The 13,404-nt window shown below is 42.8% G+C and overlaps 1 protein-coding gene and 1 non-coding gene across 6 annotated transcripts in view; one reads left to right on the top strand and one right to left on the bottom strand.

The window, feature by feature from the left end:
• st3gal8 (ST3 beta-galactoside alpha-2,3-sialyltransferase 8) overlaps positions 1-13,404 on the bottom strand; it is a 19,284-nt gene extending 5,880 nt beyond the window's left edge. For 3 of the 5 annotated variants that reach the window (XR_009796688.1, XR_009796690.1, XM_061831473.1), the window contains exons 1-9: positions 13,304-13,341; positions 6,192-6,267; positions 5,467-5,769; positions 4,045-4,117; positions 3,838-3,976; positions 1,471-1,664; positions 1,048-1,227; positions 291-336; positions 68-187 (exon numbers count right to left, since the gene is read on the bottom strand). Coding sequence is in view for 1 of the 5 variants with exons in the window: in XM_061831473.1 (XP_061687457.1) it covers positions 68-187; positions 291-336; positions 1,048-1,227; positions 1,471-1,664; positions 3,838-3,976; positions 4,045-4,117; positions 5,467-5,638 (924 nt within the window). In the remaining 4 variants the exon portion in view is untranslated. Of the gene's footprint in view, positions 1-67; positions 188-290; positions 337-1,047; positions 1,228-1,470; positions 1,665-3,837; positions 3,977-4,044; positions 4,118-5,466; positions 5,770-6,191; positions 6,268-13,303 lie in introns of all 5 variants that reach the window. The other 2 variants (XR_009796687.1, XR_009796689.1) reach the window with 2 other exon arrangements.
• LOC133508169 (5S ribosomal RNA) lies at positions 5,205-5,323 on the top strand. Its single transcript, XR_009797001.1, has one exon. It is a non-coding gene; the product is annotated as a 5S ribosomal RNA (ribosomal RNA).

Here is a 13,404-nt window from a genome sequence, read left to right as displayed (position 1 = left end):
GAGAACAGAAGCTTGTTAGCGGGCAAGCGGGCGTTGAGAAAGACGACTGGAGTGTTGCCGTGGCGACCTGGTCGCAGGTGTGCAGCGCGTAGACGACGGCGAGCATGCCGGTGGACGGGTAGCGGCCGTGGCGCTCCGTCCAGCGCTCGTGGACGTACTTGAAGAAGGCCGGGTTCACCACCACCACCTCCACAAATGCGGACGCGCACACACGCGACGTCAACACCGAGTGGCAACGTCAACGGCAGGGGTGGGGGCGGGGGGGAGGCGCTTGCGGTCGTCACGGTTACCTTGTCTTTGTCGGCCTGCACTCGCTCCTTCACCCGCATGTACGTCCTGAACACGAAAGAAAAACAAACACACAGCGGGGAAAAAATGAGGTTAGCCAAATACGCCGACAAAAGACAACTTGCGTCCTAGGGCTGGGCGATCACACAAAAAAGTTATGAGCACATTTATTCTCATTGATATTCAAAGCCCAATTAATAATCATTTGTTCCTTGTGAAAATTGGTATTTAACTACCAAAACTCAACTTTAAATGTTACTGAAACGAACAACCACAAAAAAATAGTAAATAAAAAGTAAAAAAATAGTAAAATAAAATGACACAGGAATGTAAATTCGTACAGAAAATGTTAAAAAAAGGTAAAAAAAAAAAAAAAGTAAACAGAAAAAAACATACACACAATAACATTTTTATGATGGGTGGAAGCCAGAATTAATTGCCCAGCCCTAAATTTTCCAACAAATTTTTTTTAATTGTAAGATGTGGCGAGGAAGTGACTTTAACCGGCCCTGCTAGTGCTGAGCTAGGGTTAGCGCCGTGAGAGCGTGTTGCTGCAAATTTACTGGCGTGTCTCAGTAATATTTACACACGCAGGAATGTAAATCCATATGTTTAAAAAAAAAAAAAAAAACAACAAAAGAAAACGTAAAAAGCATAACACGCACAATTACAAGATTTTTATGATGGTTGGAATCGCTTAGATTCCAATTAATTGCCTAGCCCTAAATTTTCCTACAACTTTTCAAATTGTTTTCTTACATTTTGACCTCTCCGGTGGACAAGGCGCTGGTCAGCCATTCCAGGTCTCGGATCTTGAAGGGCAGCAGGATGAGACTGACGCCGCGGGCCACGTCTACCGCGCTCTCCGGGTACAGGAAGTGATGCGTGGTGCGGTTGCCCACGTCCTTTTCGAATCCTCGCGTCACCGCCTTGTTCATCCTGGGCGGGGGAAAAAAGGGAATCGGAATACTAAAAAAAAAAAAAAAAAAAAAAAAAAAAAACCGACTGCTGCAATTATACAATTAGGCTTAAGATTTATTTGGGTACAACGTTGAAAGTGTTTCCATTTAATTTCAAGTCAACTTCAAAAGCCATTTTTTGGGGGTTGTGAGCTGCAGGAAAAAAAAATCTCATGGCCCACAAGCGAGGGCGTCCCACTTTGAGGATGTGGGAAAAACGTACCGGATGACAGCGGCGTGGGCGTCGATGTCTTTCCCGTATTCCGACTTGTGCAGGTTGCCCGAGTTTCCCACCACGGCGCAAGTGCGGCACCGTGACGGCCGCGGCGCCAAGTCCGTGGGAGGCGGGGAGATGACCCGGAACATGCGTGACATCACTTCCTGCACGCTCTGGTCATTCCCCGAACGCTGGAGACTCTGCGGAGGGAAAGGAGGCATGTTACTGTTCTACAATGATCATTTATGTTGTTGTGCATTTCAAATTCAGGCAATATCCTCTTTTTGTATTTTAAATACAGGAATTTTTAAACAACTTTCTTTTTATATCAAATTTACCAAGTCATTTCAAAAATATTTTTGGCGGGATGCTGGAACGGAATAATGGCATATGCACTGATTTGAAGGAGATAAGCTGATTTGAGAAGACTCCTATGTTACGGCACCGCTGCTGTTGCCTCAATGCGACGACAATGCAGTGAATCAGCAGGATGAAGTCATCGTCTGCCCCGCTCCCATTTTAATCTCCTAATGGCCTGTGGAGCCGGGGGGCAGGGGGTGACACACAGCGCGCAAGAAGCTCAGACGACCGGCAAAAGACGCCAGACAAAATCCCTACAGAGCGGCGCAGTTCCTCCTCGTCTAATCGCTTCGAAAATCAGTTAGGAAGCACGGCGCGGACGGATGCCGCCCGCTGGGAAGCGGACTTCTCGGAAGCGCTCCCATTTGCAAAATGATCTCAGGTCGCGCCTGGCCGTCCACCCATCTCAGTTGGCTTGAAAGGTGACCAAAATGCCGATGACTCAAGCGGCCCCGTTGCTCACAAAAACATCGAAGGGCAACTGCGTGAGGTGTGCAGGAGTCTCAAAACACAATTTTAAGAATTGAATCAAAATTGACTTATTTTGAAGAGGTCTGATTTGTACAAAAACGAGTACGTTAGATCTTTTTAATATTTGAGGAGTCTTATGAAAAGAAAAAAAAAAAAAAAAGACTGGATAGCGCATACACATTAAGCGGTGTGTCGATTGGTTGAGGCCAGTTGGCCGCCATCTTCGTACTCCCAAAACATGTGGAGGACATGGTTGGATTATGGCGGGGTTTCCTCCAAATTCGCCATGCAAAAGTGGTTGTGTGAGCTTGACATTTTTTTCAGTTCTGGTAACATGAAGAAGTTTTAATTTGACTTGGTAAGCCAAAAAAAGGCAAAGGAAAGACATATAACACCGTGACCCTGCATATTACCTGGGGTCCGATTTCCGTGACACGTTAACTTTTCCCAAAATACGCTGTGAAGCACTTTGATCATAACATAGCAAAAAAATGAGCATTTTTTGTCATAAAAACATGAAATTTCAAGTCAAGGACTCGCAATGGGAAAATAGACGCTAAACGCACTGATTCAATTTGCAGAGTTCTGTATTATGAAATTCATCAAAAATTTCACAGAAAATGTGTTTTCTTGCTTATCCACTGATGAAGTTTGGGAAAATATTTACATCGCTTTTTCGCAAAAAACAGTCGGCCTATAAAAGTGAAGCAGGGAGTGAACAGTGAACAACAACTCTAAACAAAACTTTGTTCAAGTGAATTAAATTAATCAGAAAATTAAAAAAAAAAAAAAAACCTTTACAAACAAACTTTAACAGTGTCAAAGTAAATCTTTCTAACTTACCTGTGGAATGTTTTCTCACAGCCACGAAACTGGCGATTAACGCTGCACAGGTCGGCGTGGTTGTTTTGGGAGTATCCAGTTGGCGGATGGCAACTTCAGTTTTGGTGGCCAAATGTACTTTTTTTTTTTCAGTTTTTTTTTTGATCAGTGATCTTACGTTAAAAAAAAACACGTATGTTAGGTTCATGGGAGGATGATTAGGTGACAACTTTTTGAATTTTACGGAATTTTGAATCTTGACAGTTTGCAAAGAATATTAGGTTTCAAGACAAAATTGACGTTCATGATATTTCATGCATATTTGTTGCAGGAGAAATGGCTTTGATGTTTACGAAAACCTCAGATTTCTACAAATCACACCAAAAAATATGTATGTTAGGTTGGTTTATGGGAGCATGGTGTTCCAAACGGTCAGAGCGTCTGCCTCATAGTTTTGAGGACTAAGGTTTGAATCCCAGCCCTGCTTGTGTGGATGTTTGTTTCTATGTGCCCTGCGATTGGCCGGTGAACCAATGCAGGGTGTACCCCGCCTCCTGCCCAACGACAGCTGGGATAGGTTCCGGTGCCCCCGAGAACCGCATGAGGATAAGCGGCTCAGAACATGAATGGATGGTTAGTTGCGACTAAATTGTCTGTGATGTTTCCAAAACCACGCGAGCACAGTTCGCGTTTCAGGTGTAAGGGAAGCATTTTTCTCACCAACCACCAATTGAGCGCGTCGGGGTCGAACTGGTCATCAGCGCCACGGAGGACGGGCCGCTGTGCGGGATCGTAGCGACTGCGGAACCAGTCGGATGCGCTCGCATCCGACACGCAGGACTCCGAACAACCGCAGGGCCTGAGAGGACGACGGAGGTAAGACCGCTCCAAAATATTGGGGACCCCCTCCCGCCACTGGCACGTTACCTTGTGTCGCCTTTTTCCTGCTGATCCTCAAGCGAGACGGTTCTGTGTGTGCTGGTGCCGTCGACAGGGGGCGCTACAAACAATACAGAGAATCAAGGAAATGCTCGGTCACAAGTGGCCCCAACGTTGACCACCACACATCACGTCGTCAGAAGAGAGACCAAAACTGAATGTCCTTTTGTAAACCCCCAACCCTTTATCAAATACTAACTTTACACCATAACCCTGATTTAGGAACCCATTTGGAAACTTCTTCAAAACCCTTGAACCCTTATTTAAACCCTAACTTTGTCTTGAAACACAAATTTCAAACCTTAACTCATTTAAAATCTTAACCCTGCTGTTTAGTACCCTAACATTTTCTTGAAACCCTCGTTTAAAACCCAAACCCGATTTGAAATCCGAAACCTCGACTTGAAACTACGATTCGGACCTGCCCTCCCGAGTCGCTATTTGTATCGGCGGTAGCTAATGACTTCTGAATCAAATTCGCTACTCCAAAAATTGAATTATTTGATATCTACTGATCCAGATAGAGAACAAGCTTGCGCATATTTTCCGTTTAGCTGCTCTGTCTCGTTTCGGAATTTTTTTTTTTTTTTTTTTTTTTTTTAATGGCTTACTTTAACTAGGATCCCTTGCCATACAGATTTCTATTTTTATATTTTTAACTGTCAGTGCTGTAAATTGTTGGTCGCTGCCTTGGAGCAGCTTCTACCTTTCTACCAAGTTAGTTCCCCCCCCCCCCCCTCCCCCGTCCAACTCAGCGATGGCTGCTGTTCGGATTCGGTTCCCCACTGTACATTGAAGCACCTACTTTTGATACCCTACTTTCAAACTTAGAAACTTTATTCCCATTTGTAACTCAATTATATAATCTTGGTTTGGAATCATAATATGCAATCCCATAGCCTGTTTAATACCCTAAAGCAGGTCTTGGGACCCTAAATAAAAAAGCTAACCCTTGTTTACAACGCAAAGCAGGACTTGAAACTCAACTTTGAAACCCTGACTTTAACTTGAGACTCTACTTTGAAATAAAAATCTCATAACTCTCAGCCTATCTTGAATCCTTAATCCCTAACATACACCTTTGAACCCCTGCTTAAGATGCCAACCGGGTTTTGGAACCGTCATTTTAAATGCTAATCGCTTCTCGAGCTTACGGCCATGCTACCCTGAGAACGCCCGATCTCGTCAGATCTCGGAAGCTAAGCAGGTTCGGCCCTGGTTAGTACTTGGATGGGAGACCGCCTGGGAATACCAGGTGCTGTAAGATTCTCTCCCCAACAGGATGCAGAGGGGTTGCGTCAGTAACGGCATCCGGTGTAACACTGTGCGTTTATCTAAGGTGACACACGGCAGAGACCCCTAACGGGACAAGCCGAAAGAAGAAGAAGAAGAAGTACTGTCTCTTCTCACCCATCTCCTGACTGGTGTTGTCAGCGGTGGGCGTGGCCAAGGACAGCTGCAGGAAGTGCTTGGTCTGGATGCTTTGACTGGCGAGCATGAGGAGGAGGACAGCGGCGACGGCCACCACCACGCACAGCTTCCTCTTCAACAACATGGCGAGTTGCGCTTCCGCTCGCCTCATCTGCAGCTCCGACGGCCTTCCGCGCCCTCCTCCCGCCTCATCTCGCCTTCATCTCCGAGGAGGTCGGCTGAGGGCGTTCGATTCCCGTTGCGTCCGCTCGGCCGCGCTCCTTAGTGAACAAACGATGATCACTGGACAGATGAGCAATCAAAAAAACAATAAAAAAATTTGAACTAATTTATGAAGATGTGTTGTATTGAATATTTAGCTGTCTACAGTCATTTTTGTGGCCTTTTTAGGGCACCGTACAGTTTATCAACACCCCTAATTAGTGATCAAGGAGTGGGGAACGACTGAATGATTCCGAACACATCCAAAGGCAAGCTCAGCTAAAAAGTTGGGGTTAAATCTCGCCTGGTCTCCTTCTGAACTCAAAAAGGGAAAACAGAAGTTGAGGTTGCGGATTAGCAAAGTGTATTAACGAACGGCTAAAACAGCTTTGACTGGCTTTGAAGCAAGACTTGCAAAAGAAACATGCCACTGGAATAGAAAAAGGACTCCAGAAATCCTTACGGATTGGAGTTTCCCGTTTTGTTAGGAGTTCTAAACTGACCCTGTAGCTCCAAAATGGCTGACTTCCTGTGGGTTTTTCGGGGATGCCTTCTTGAGACTTGATTGGAGGTCTACTCCTGATTAACAAGTCAAGCAAATTTCATGGTGAGTGCGATTGTTGTTCATCTCTATGTGCCCTGCAATTGGCTGGAAACTAGTTCAGGGTCTACCCCCGCCTCTTGCCCAATCACTGCTGGGATTGGCTCCAGCACTCCCACGACCCTCGTGAGGCTAAGGAGATCAGAAAATGGATCCATGTTATGAAAACATAACGATGACAATTTTGGCAACTTGACATCTTTTGAGCATATGCACTTCAAATTTGGAGGCAACTGCACCAACTCTTGAGGATAAGTTGCTTTTTGTAGGAACCACTGAACGAAAGACGCGAGAATAATCTGAAAATGGCCACTTCACAACAAAATGGTAGACTTCTGGTGTCTTTTCAGGCATGAGTTGAGACTTTTTTTGCAGTCAAGTTTTCTTCTGAGGCTGACATTTTTAAAATGAGGAAATGAAAATAATTCTCGAGTTTCCTTGCAAAAATGGCTCTTTGAAAAGGGTGGAGTTTGCATGTTGTTCCCGTGCCTGCGTGGCTTTTCTCCGGGCATTCGGTTTCTTCCCACATCCCCATTCGTTGGCCATCTTGAACCCAAATGGCAGACTTCCTGTCTCTTTTTGATTTTGGCTTCTGTAGGCATTTTTTTTTTTTGGCCCGTCTACTCACATTAGACGTGCCAGCCAAATTTCACAGCGCCAAGTGAAACTGGCTGAATTTACATAACAATTCCAGGAAGCGTTAGCAAACAATCTCTCCCGGACAATATCGCAGTTTCAGGACTTTTCAACTCGAAGGCCGTCCCTTGAGAGCGAGACTGGATGGAGTCACACTATCTGCGTTATTTTGGGGTCTAGCTGTGGGGGCGGGGTGCTGACAGGGTCATTCCCATGCTGAGAGAAAGAAAGAACCATGTGACGGAACTCCTGGGTCTCACTGACATCTGGAATCTTGTGTGGACGCCGCAATGGAAACTAGCAGCAGCCTCCCAATGGGACGCATGTCAGTTGCCAAACTTGAGTGGATTTATCTGCTTTGATTCTGTCATTAGCATGCTTGTGCTTAGGCTTGTCGCCATCATTTTTGAAGGATGACAAAATTGTCCCAAAAATCATGATAATATTGTTGTATGTTTAATGCCTCTGAATCATGAAAAATAAGACCTGCCCTTTTTCTTTTTTTGCTTTAACCCATTCGTGGGCAGAGTCCCATTTTTGAGACATCATGATTTTCACACATGATATCCTTCAGTATATCAAAATATTAACGTGTTTTAATCTGAAGACATAATTTGGTGTCCAAGAAAACCCAAGTACCCTCTCGCAGGCAGTGTTCCATTTTTGGGACGAGAGATTATAAATTAGTAACCTTATCATATAACTTAACCATAAACAAAAAAGAAGTGTTTTTTCCCTGATTGTGGCCTGTTATGAGACTTTTACCTCAATAAGGCAAATAATTGCCACCCGTCCCAAATACAATTAAAAAATAAAAATAAATAAATCACCATTTTCCTGTTACTGTTGTGTTTAAGAATTTCTTAGGATTATGTATCCCCTGGGTTTGAAATAAAGAATAAAGGGCTGCAAGACTGGCCTGGTTTACACGGAGCCTTCTATTCCCATTACAATCGCTTTTGAAGCCCAGACCGAATGAAAATGCTCAACACAATAAATAAACTGGCCGAATCCCAATGGAATTTGAGTTGCTTCAAAGGGGTGGACTATTCCTTTTGCCAAAACGACGAGACGTTTTTGTTACGTGTGCGTCATTCAGAATAGAGGCGGGAAAAGGTCGGCCGGCGCATGCTTCATCTCGACGAAAACGCGTGGTGATGTCATCGTTACGCACTCCGTAAATATGGCGGCTCCCCAAAGAGCTCATATACGACCGAGACCTAGGTATTAATCAAACGAGGGTCGCGGGGGGGTGCTGGAGCTGTCATCGGGCAAGAGGCGGTGTACGCCCTCAAACTGGTTGGGAGCCAATCGCAGGGCACATGGAGACAGACAACAGTCGCACTCACAATCACACTTATAGGCAATTTTGAGTCTTCAGTTAACCTAGCATGCATGATTTTGGGATGTGGGAGAGTCCCTGGAGAAAAGCCATGCAGAAACAGGGGAGAACATGCAAACACCACACAGATGGGGCCGGGATTTGAGCCCTGGAATCACACAACTACGAGGCAAACGTGATAACCAATCTTCCACTGTTCCACTTAGTCAAACGTATTTTTAAATACAATACAGTATATGTTGACGCTCCATAGTCAACCTTTGTCTGAAAAACGTGTCACTGCAGTTATGCTTAAACAGTTACCGTCCACGTATGTGGGCTCACTACTACAATGACAAGTTAAGAGTCTGGAAAAGTGATCGTGTCCATTTTATTTATCAAACCAGTCACTCTCATTTGACGGGGGCGATTACACTCGAGCACCATCGCACTCGTAAATCTGCACAGTCGAGTACGGAAAAAAAAAAAAAAAAAAAACACGCATAAAATTTGTTACGAGTAGAAAAAAAAAATAGATATTAAAAAGACGTCGCTTATTTTTTGCAGTCTTGACGTTAATTTACGTGTTCATTTCATAAATGTTGGTAACAGAACAAGCCTGCTCCTAAACAATCAGTATTCACCCGGAAAGAGGAAATGGAAGTTAACCGTACTGAGCATTTGCCAAAAGCGCATGTTCCGAGCTGCTTCACATACTGCGAGCGCATTTACGTCAAAAGTCATCAACATCATGAGCCATGTCAAAAGGAAATTCAGTTACACCAGGGGCACTCAATGCGTCGATCGTGAAGGAGTTTTGGTTGATTGTGTGACGGAGTCCCCCCCCCCCAAAAAGACGTTAGACTATCATCCTGCTCGTCGCTTGATTCAGGTGTGGTCGATATGTGTAGCGCACGCACATAAAGGCGCGTTCTAGCAAGCTGGCCGCGCGTGCACCCTCGTGCCCCGCCAGTCAATCCCGAGAGGCTGGTTGCTTGAAAAGTAGATTGGGGGGGGGGGGGGGGTCTGGGGTATAACATGTAATGTTTCAGTATCTAACTATAATAAGTATGAGATTGTGATTTACTTTGACTTGATCCAAGTCTGTCCATATATCTAAATGCGAACGGTCATTTCCCCCCGTGGTACTGCGTTACATTGAACTTGAAAACTTTTCCCCTCTCCATGCCTTAGGAAGATATAGATCATCTACTGCTTGCTTTCATCAATGGCTTGACAATAGATAGCGCCGTAAATTATGTAAGATAACTACAGTATACATCATGATGAAACAAAATTATTTCATGATATGAATATTTAGTTTTGAAATTGAATGTCTATCGACCTCTTTAAAAAATATCTGTCTCAGTCTGTGCAGTGTCATTAAATTATGATATTAGGTAACAACTAGATACTCGTGTATAACAATTAAGTAAGTTATTTTAAAGGACATGAGATTCCATCCCTAATGACACCCGCAACTTTATATCTGACTGACCACAGCCGTACATTTTTCAAATGTGACTGACAAACGATAATGCACTTATCGTAACGGGCCTAATCATGCCAGCCACATTGATGCTTTAGCTTAGTTCAAGACCACTTCTGCCAGGTCAGTTGCGCGATGTAATGAAGTACAAATACTTTGTTACTGTAGTAAAATTGATTTTGTAGCAATCTATCTGTACTTGACTTTCTTGGCAACTTTTTTTTTTTTTTTTTTACTTCCTACATTTCATTACCCCTTAATTACCAAAGTCCTTTCAAATTACTGCTTCAGAATCATTACAAAATGCCAATGTGTTTTCTAAAAAAATTTTCATATGAAATTGTTCGTGATGTCTGACTTGGCAACTATGTCATTAGGCTAATGATTTGAAAACGGAACTCTTGACTTGTACTGCCTTAATATGCCCCCCTTAAAAAGCTGTGTCAATAGACTGCAAAATTCAACAGTGATTGAGATTTTGACTTACGGTAATCACATCTTGCGATCTCGTGAGGCAGAACAGAGACAGGTCTTTGTTTTTTTGTAACACCAGTATCTACAATACTGCAACCCGAGTCCAGCATGTTAGTACTGTGCCACCTCCGCGAGTCAATACAGCAAAGCCAGCAAAATCTGAGCCCAGGTCGCCGTGACGACTGTGACCATTTCACAATATATATATATATATATATATATATATATATAAATAAAACATATAGAGCTCGTGCACGTGACGTCACCATTTCCACGCCGCCATATTGCCGGTCAAACAGAGCTGCTCGACATTGAATCGGAGGAGAATATTGTCAATACCCGAGACCTGTTGCGCTCTTTGTTGTCACAACAGACGAGACAGATATTCCAAAAAAATACCAACTGAAAAGAACAGAAAATATCACTGGATTTCAGAAATTAAATGTGATTGATGGTGCCAAAACAAAATACACACACGCCTGCATAGCGATCGCTTCCTTTCAGGTAGGAATTATTATTCTAAATCTCAAATAACTAAAAAGTATTTATAATGCCAAGTTAGCTCATTTGAGAACAATGCGTGTTCAAAAAAAAAAAAAAAATTGCAGAGGTTTTCGGACGTTAAGTGTGACTGCAATCGCTTCCGTGTATGTTCCATGGAGACGACTCGGTCCTCTTTTTTTTTTTAATTTAAATATTAGTATTTGTATTGAATACTAGATGAAAAGATCGCTGAATTCCTGCAAAAGTTAACGTGCCGCCAAACATGCTTCCGCGTTCACAAACCATCAAAACCGTCACTATATGGGATTGATTCCTGATGAGAACAGATCCAGAAGTATTCGTCTGCGTTCAGACTTTTATACGTTTTCAAACTTTTCGTTGTAAATCTCGATGACTTCCTCACCAGATCTATGTTTAGATCCGGTTCTCCAAGACAAGCGGGAGCGAATTAACAGTCCAATTTCTTGTAGGCGAAAACATTGATTTCGGCATTAAATATGGGTCCTCTATGCTGAGTTTATCTCATTTTTCCATGTACCGTCGTTTATTTTCACCTTCTAAATGTCTGACGGTATCGGACAAGACTCTGGGCGTCGTGCTACAAGACGTATTTCCGTGTCGTCTCCAACCGACTTAGCATTGAGCAATGCTTAGCTTGACCAGCAATATGGTGAGGGAAACAAAAATCACGTGACTTTATGACGTAGGTGCACAAGCTCTATAGAAATAGTAACATTTCAGTTCATGAAAATACAAATATTTGAGCAAAACGGGTCTCAACAGCAAGATTTTTGATATCGTGTAAATGCTGAAATGGAAACAGACAACTTGTGTTAGCTCTTCACATTGTGTATCTATGCTAAAGTGCAAAATGACCAAGACTGTAAAGATGGAGAGCAACTAATGAGGATTAGCGTTGTTACAACAATCATGCTCTAGATACACAAGACTGGTTTATAAATACATAAAGCATCAAAGCTGTGTTGTTTCAACATTCTTTTTCCAAAGACAACCACGTGAGCGTACAAGCGTCTGTAGGTTACCCTCCAGGTCCATCTACACTTTCGGGGTCTTTGCTTAAACAAGGATTCAGGAAAGCCAACGAGAGCGAGCCAGGGACACGCGGGAAACCCGCAAGCTTCCTCTTACAAAACGGATACAAAAGGAATTCAGGTAAACACTCCGTTACTCAACGTTAATGTTTTAAAGTCTTTATACTCCTTGGTATCGAGTAGTACAGAATACCAGACACACACAACAGCCGTTTCCTGTCCACACGCTCTTCCCGACATCTCCTCCCTTTTCCCCTGTAAAAGCCCCCCTCCCCTTCCTTCTTTTTTGGGACTGGGGGGATTAAATCCTTTTTTTCTTTTGGAAACAGAGTCACTAAGGGGGAAAAAAAAAAAGATACCTTATGTGGTAATAACCCGAAAGCGCACTTCATCTGGCAAAAACAACCTTATGGAGTAGTCAACGATGAGTCAGCATGTGCTAGGGATGATTAAATCTATACAGTATATATATATATATATATATATATATATATATATATAATTTTTTTTTTTAAACAGATACTCTTGTTCCAGTATTAAAAAAATAAAAATATACCACAGAGGGCCTCCCATCTATATCAGATATAAAAGCTATGGAAGCCATTTTGATAAGCCATTTATAGCAGTTCTGCTGTATGTATGCAATGTTAAAAGGAAACATGTGAATTCTCTTTCTTGAATTAACACTTAAAGATGTAACATGCTATTAAATATTTTTTAAATATTAAATATTTTTTAAACTTGTAAGATAGACCAAAAAACAGGAAGCTTCCGGCATTAAGTAGTATTGCAGATTTTGTTCGCGAGCAAGCTAGCTTTTAACATGACATGTAATTTGACGGAATACAATTAGAGATTTTTCAATAATTTGACATTAAATATTACAGAAAAATCTGCAAGTTGTTTTTTCCCCCAGGGTGTCACACGATTGAGCAAAATAATTGATTGAATAATTGATGACTTGTCGACCGTTGGACCTGTAAAGAATAAACCAGAAAAAAATGGTGTGGTACTTTTTTTTTATCCCCAACAGCATAAAACTTGTCCTAAATTATCAACGCCGATTTTCTATATAATTTATTTGAGTATCTACGAGGATCTGAATGGAGTTGAGCGCTTCTACTTTTTTTTTTTTTTTAATTTGGCCAGTGTAACCAGGGAAGCCATCGCAGTTTTGGGCACCACCCAAGTAGACCAAAAATCAAACAGTAAGATTTTTAAAAAAATGAACTAACGGGGAAAAAAAAACTTTTCCCCCATTGAAGAAGTGCCAGCTTTGCCCCATCACTCTCCCCATCATGAAACATGCCCGGTAAATCCTCACGAAGACGTTGAATTTGATCTGCCATGACAGCATGACAAGGAAAGTTGCCCAAAGTTTGGGGAGACCCCGGTCAAGTTTGCTCGACGCGACGCCCCCTCCCGCAAACGCACTCTTAAAACAAACAAAGGAAGTCCAAGAACACGCCGGAGCACAAAAGTGCAGCACACGGAGAGCATTTCGTCGACAAAAAACACAAAAAGCAAGAAAAACTCACAGTAATTCGCCGGCTGAGAACTTCTGCTGCTTTTTCTTCTTCGTCTTCTTCTTCTTCACTGCTTGAGGATGAGGAGGGAGGGTGAGGGGGGGGGCGTCATC

Source organism: Syngnathoides biaculeatus, chromosome 10, assembly GCF_019802595.1.
Source record: "Syngnathoides biaculeatus isolate LvHL_M chromosome 10, ASM1980259v1, whole genome shotgun sequence".
NCBI lineage: Eukaryota > Metazoa > Chordata > Actinopteri > Syngnathiformes > Syngnathidae > Syngnathoides > Syngnathoides biaculeatus.
This window is presented reverse-complemented; position numbering and strand designations above follow the sequence as displayed.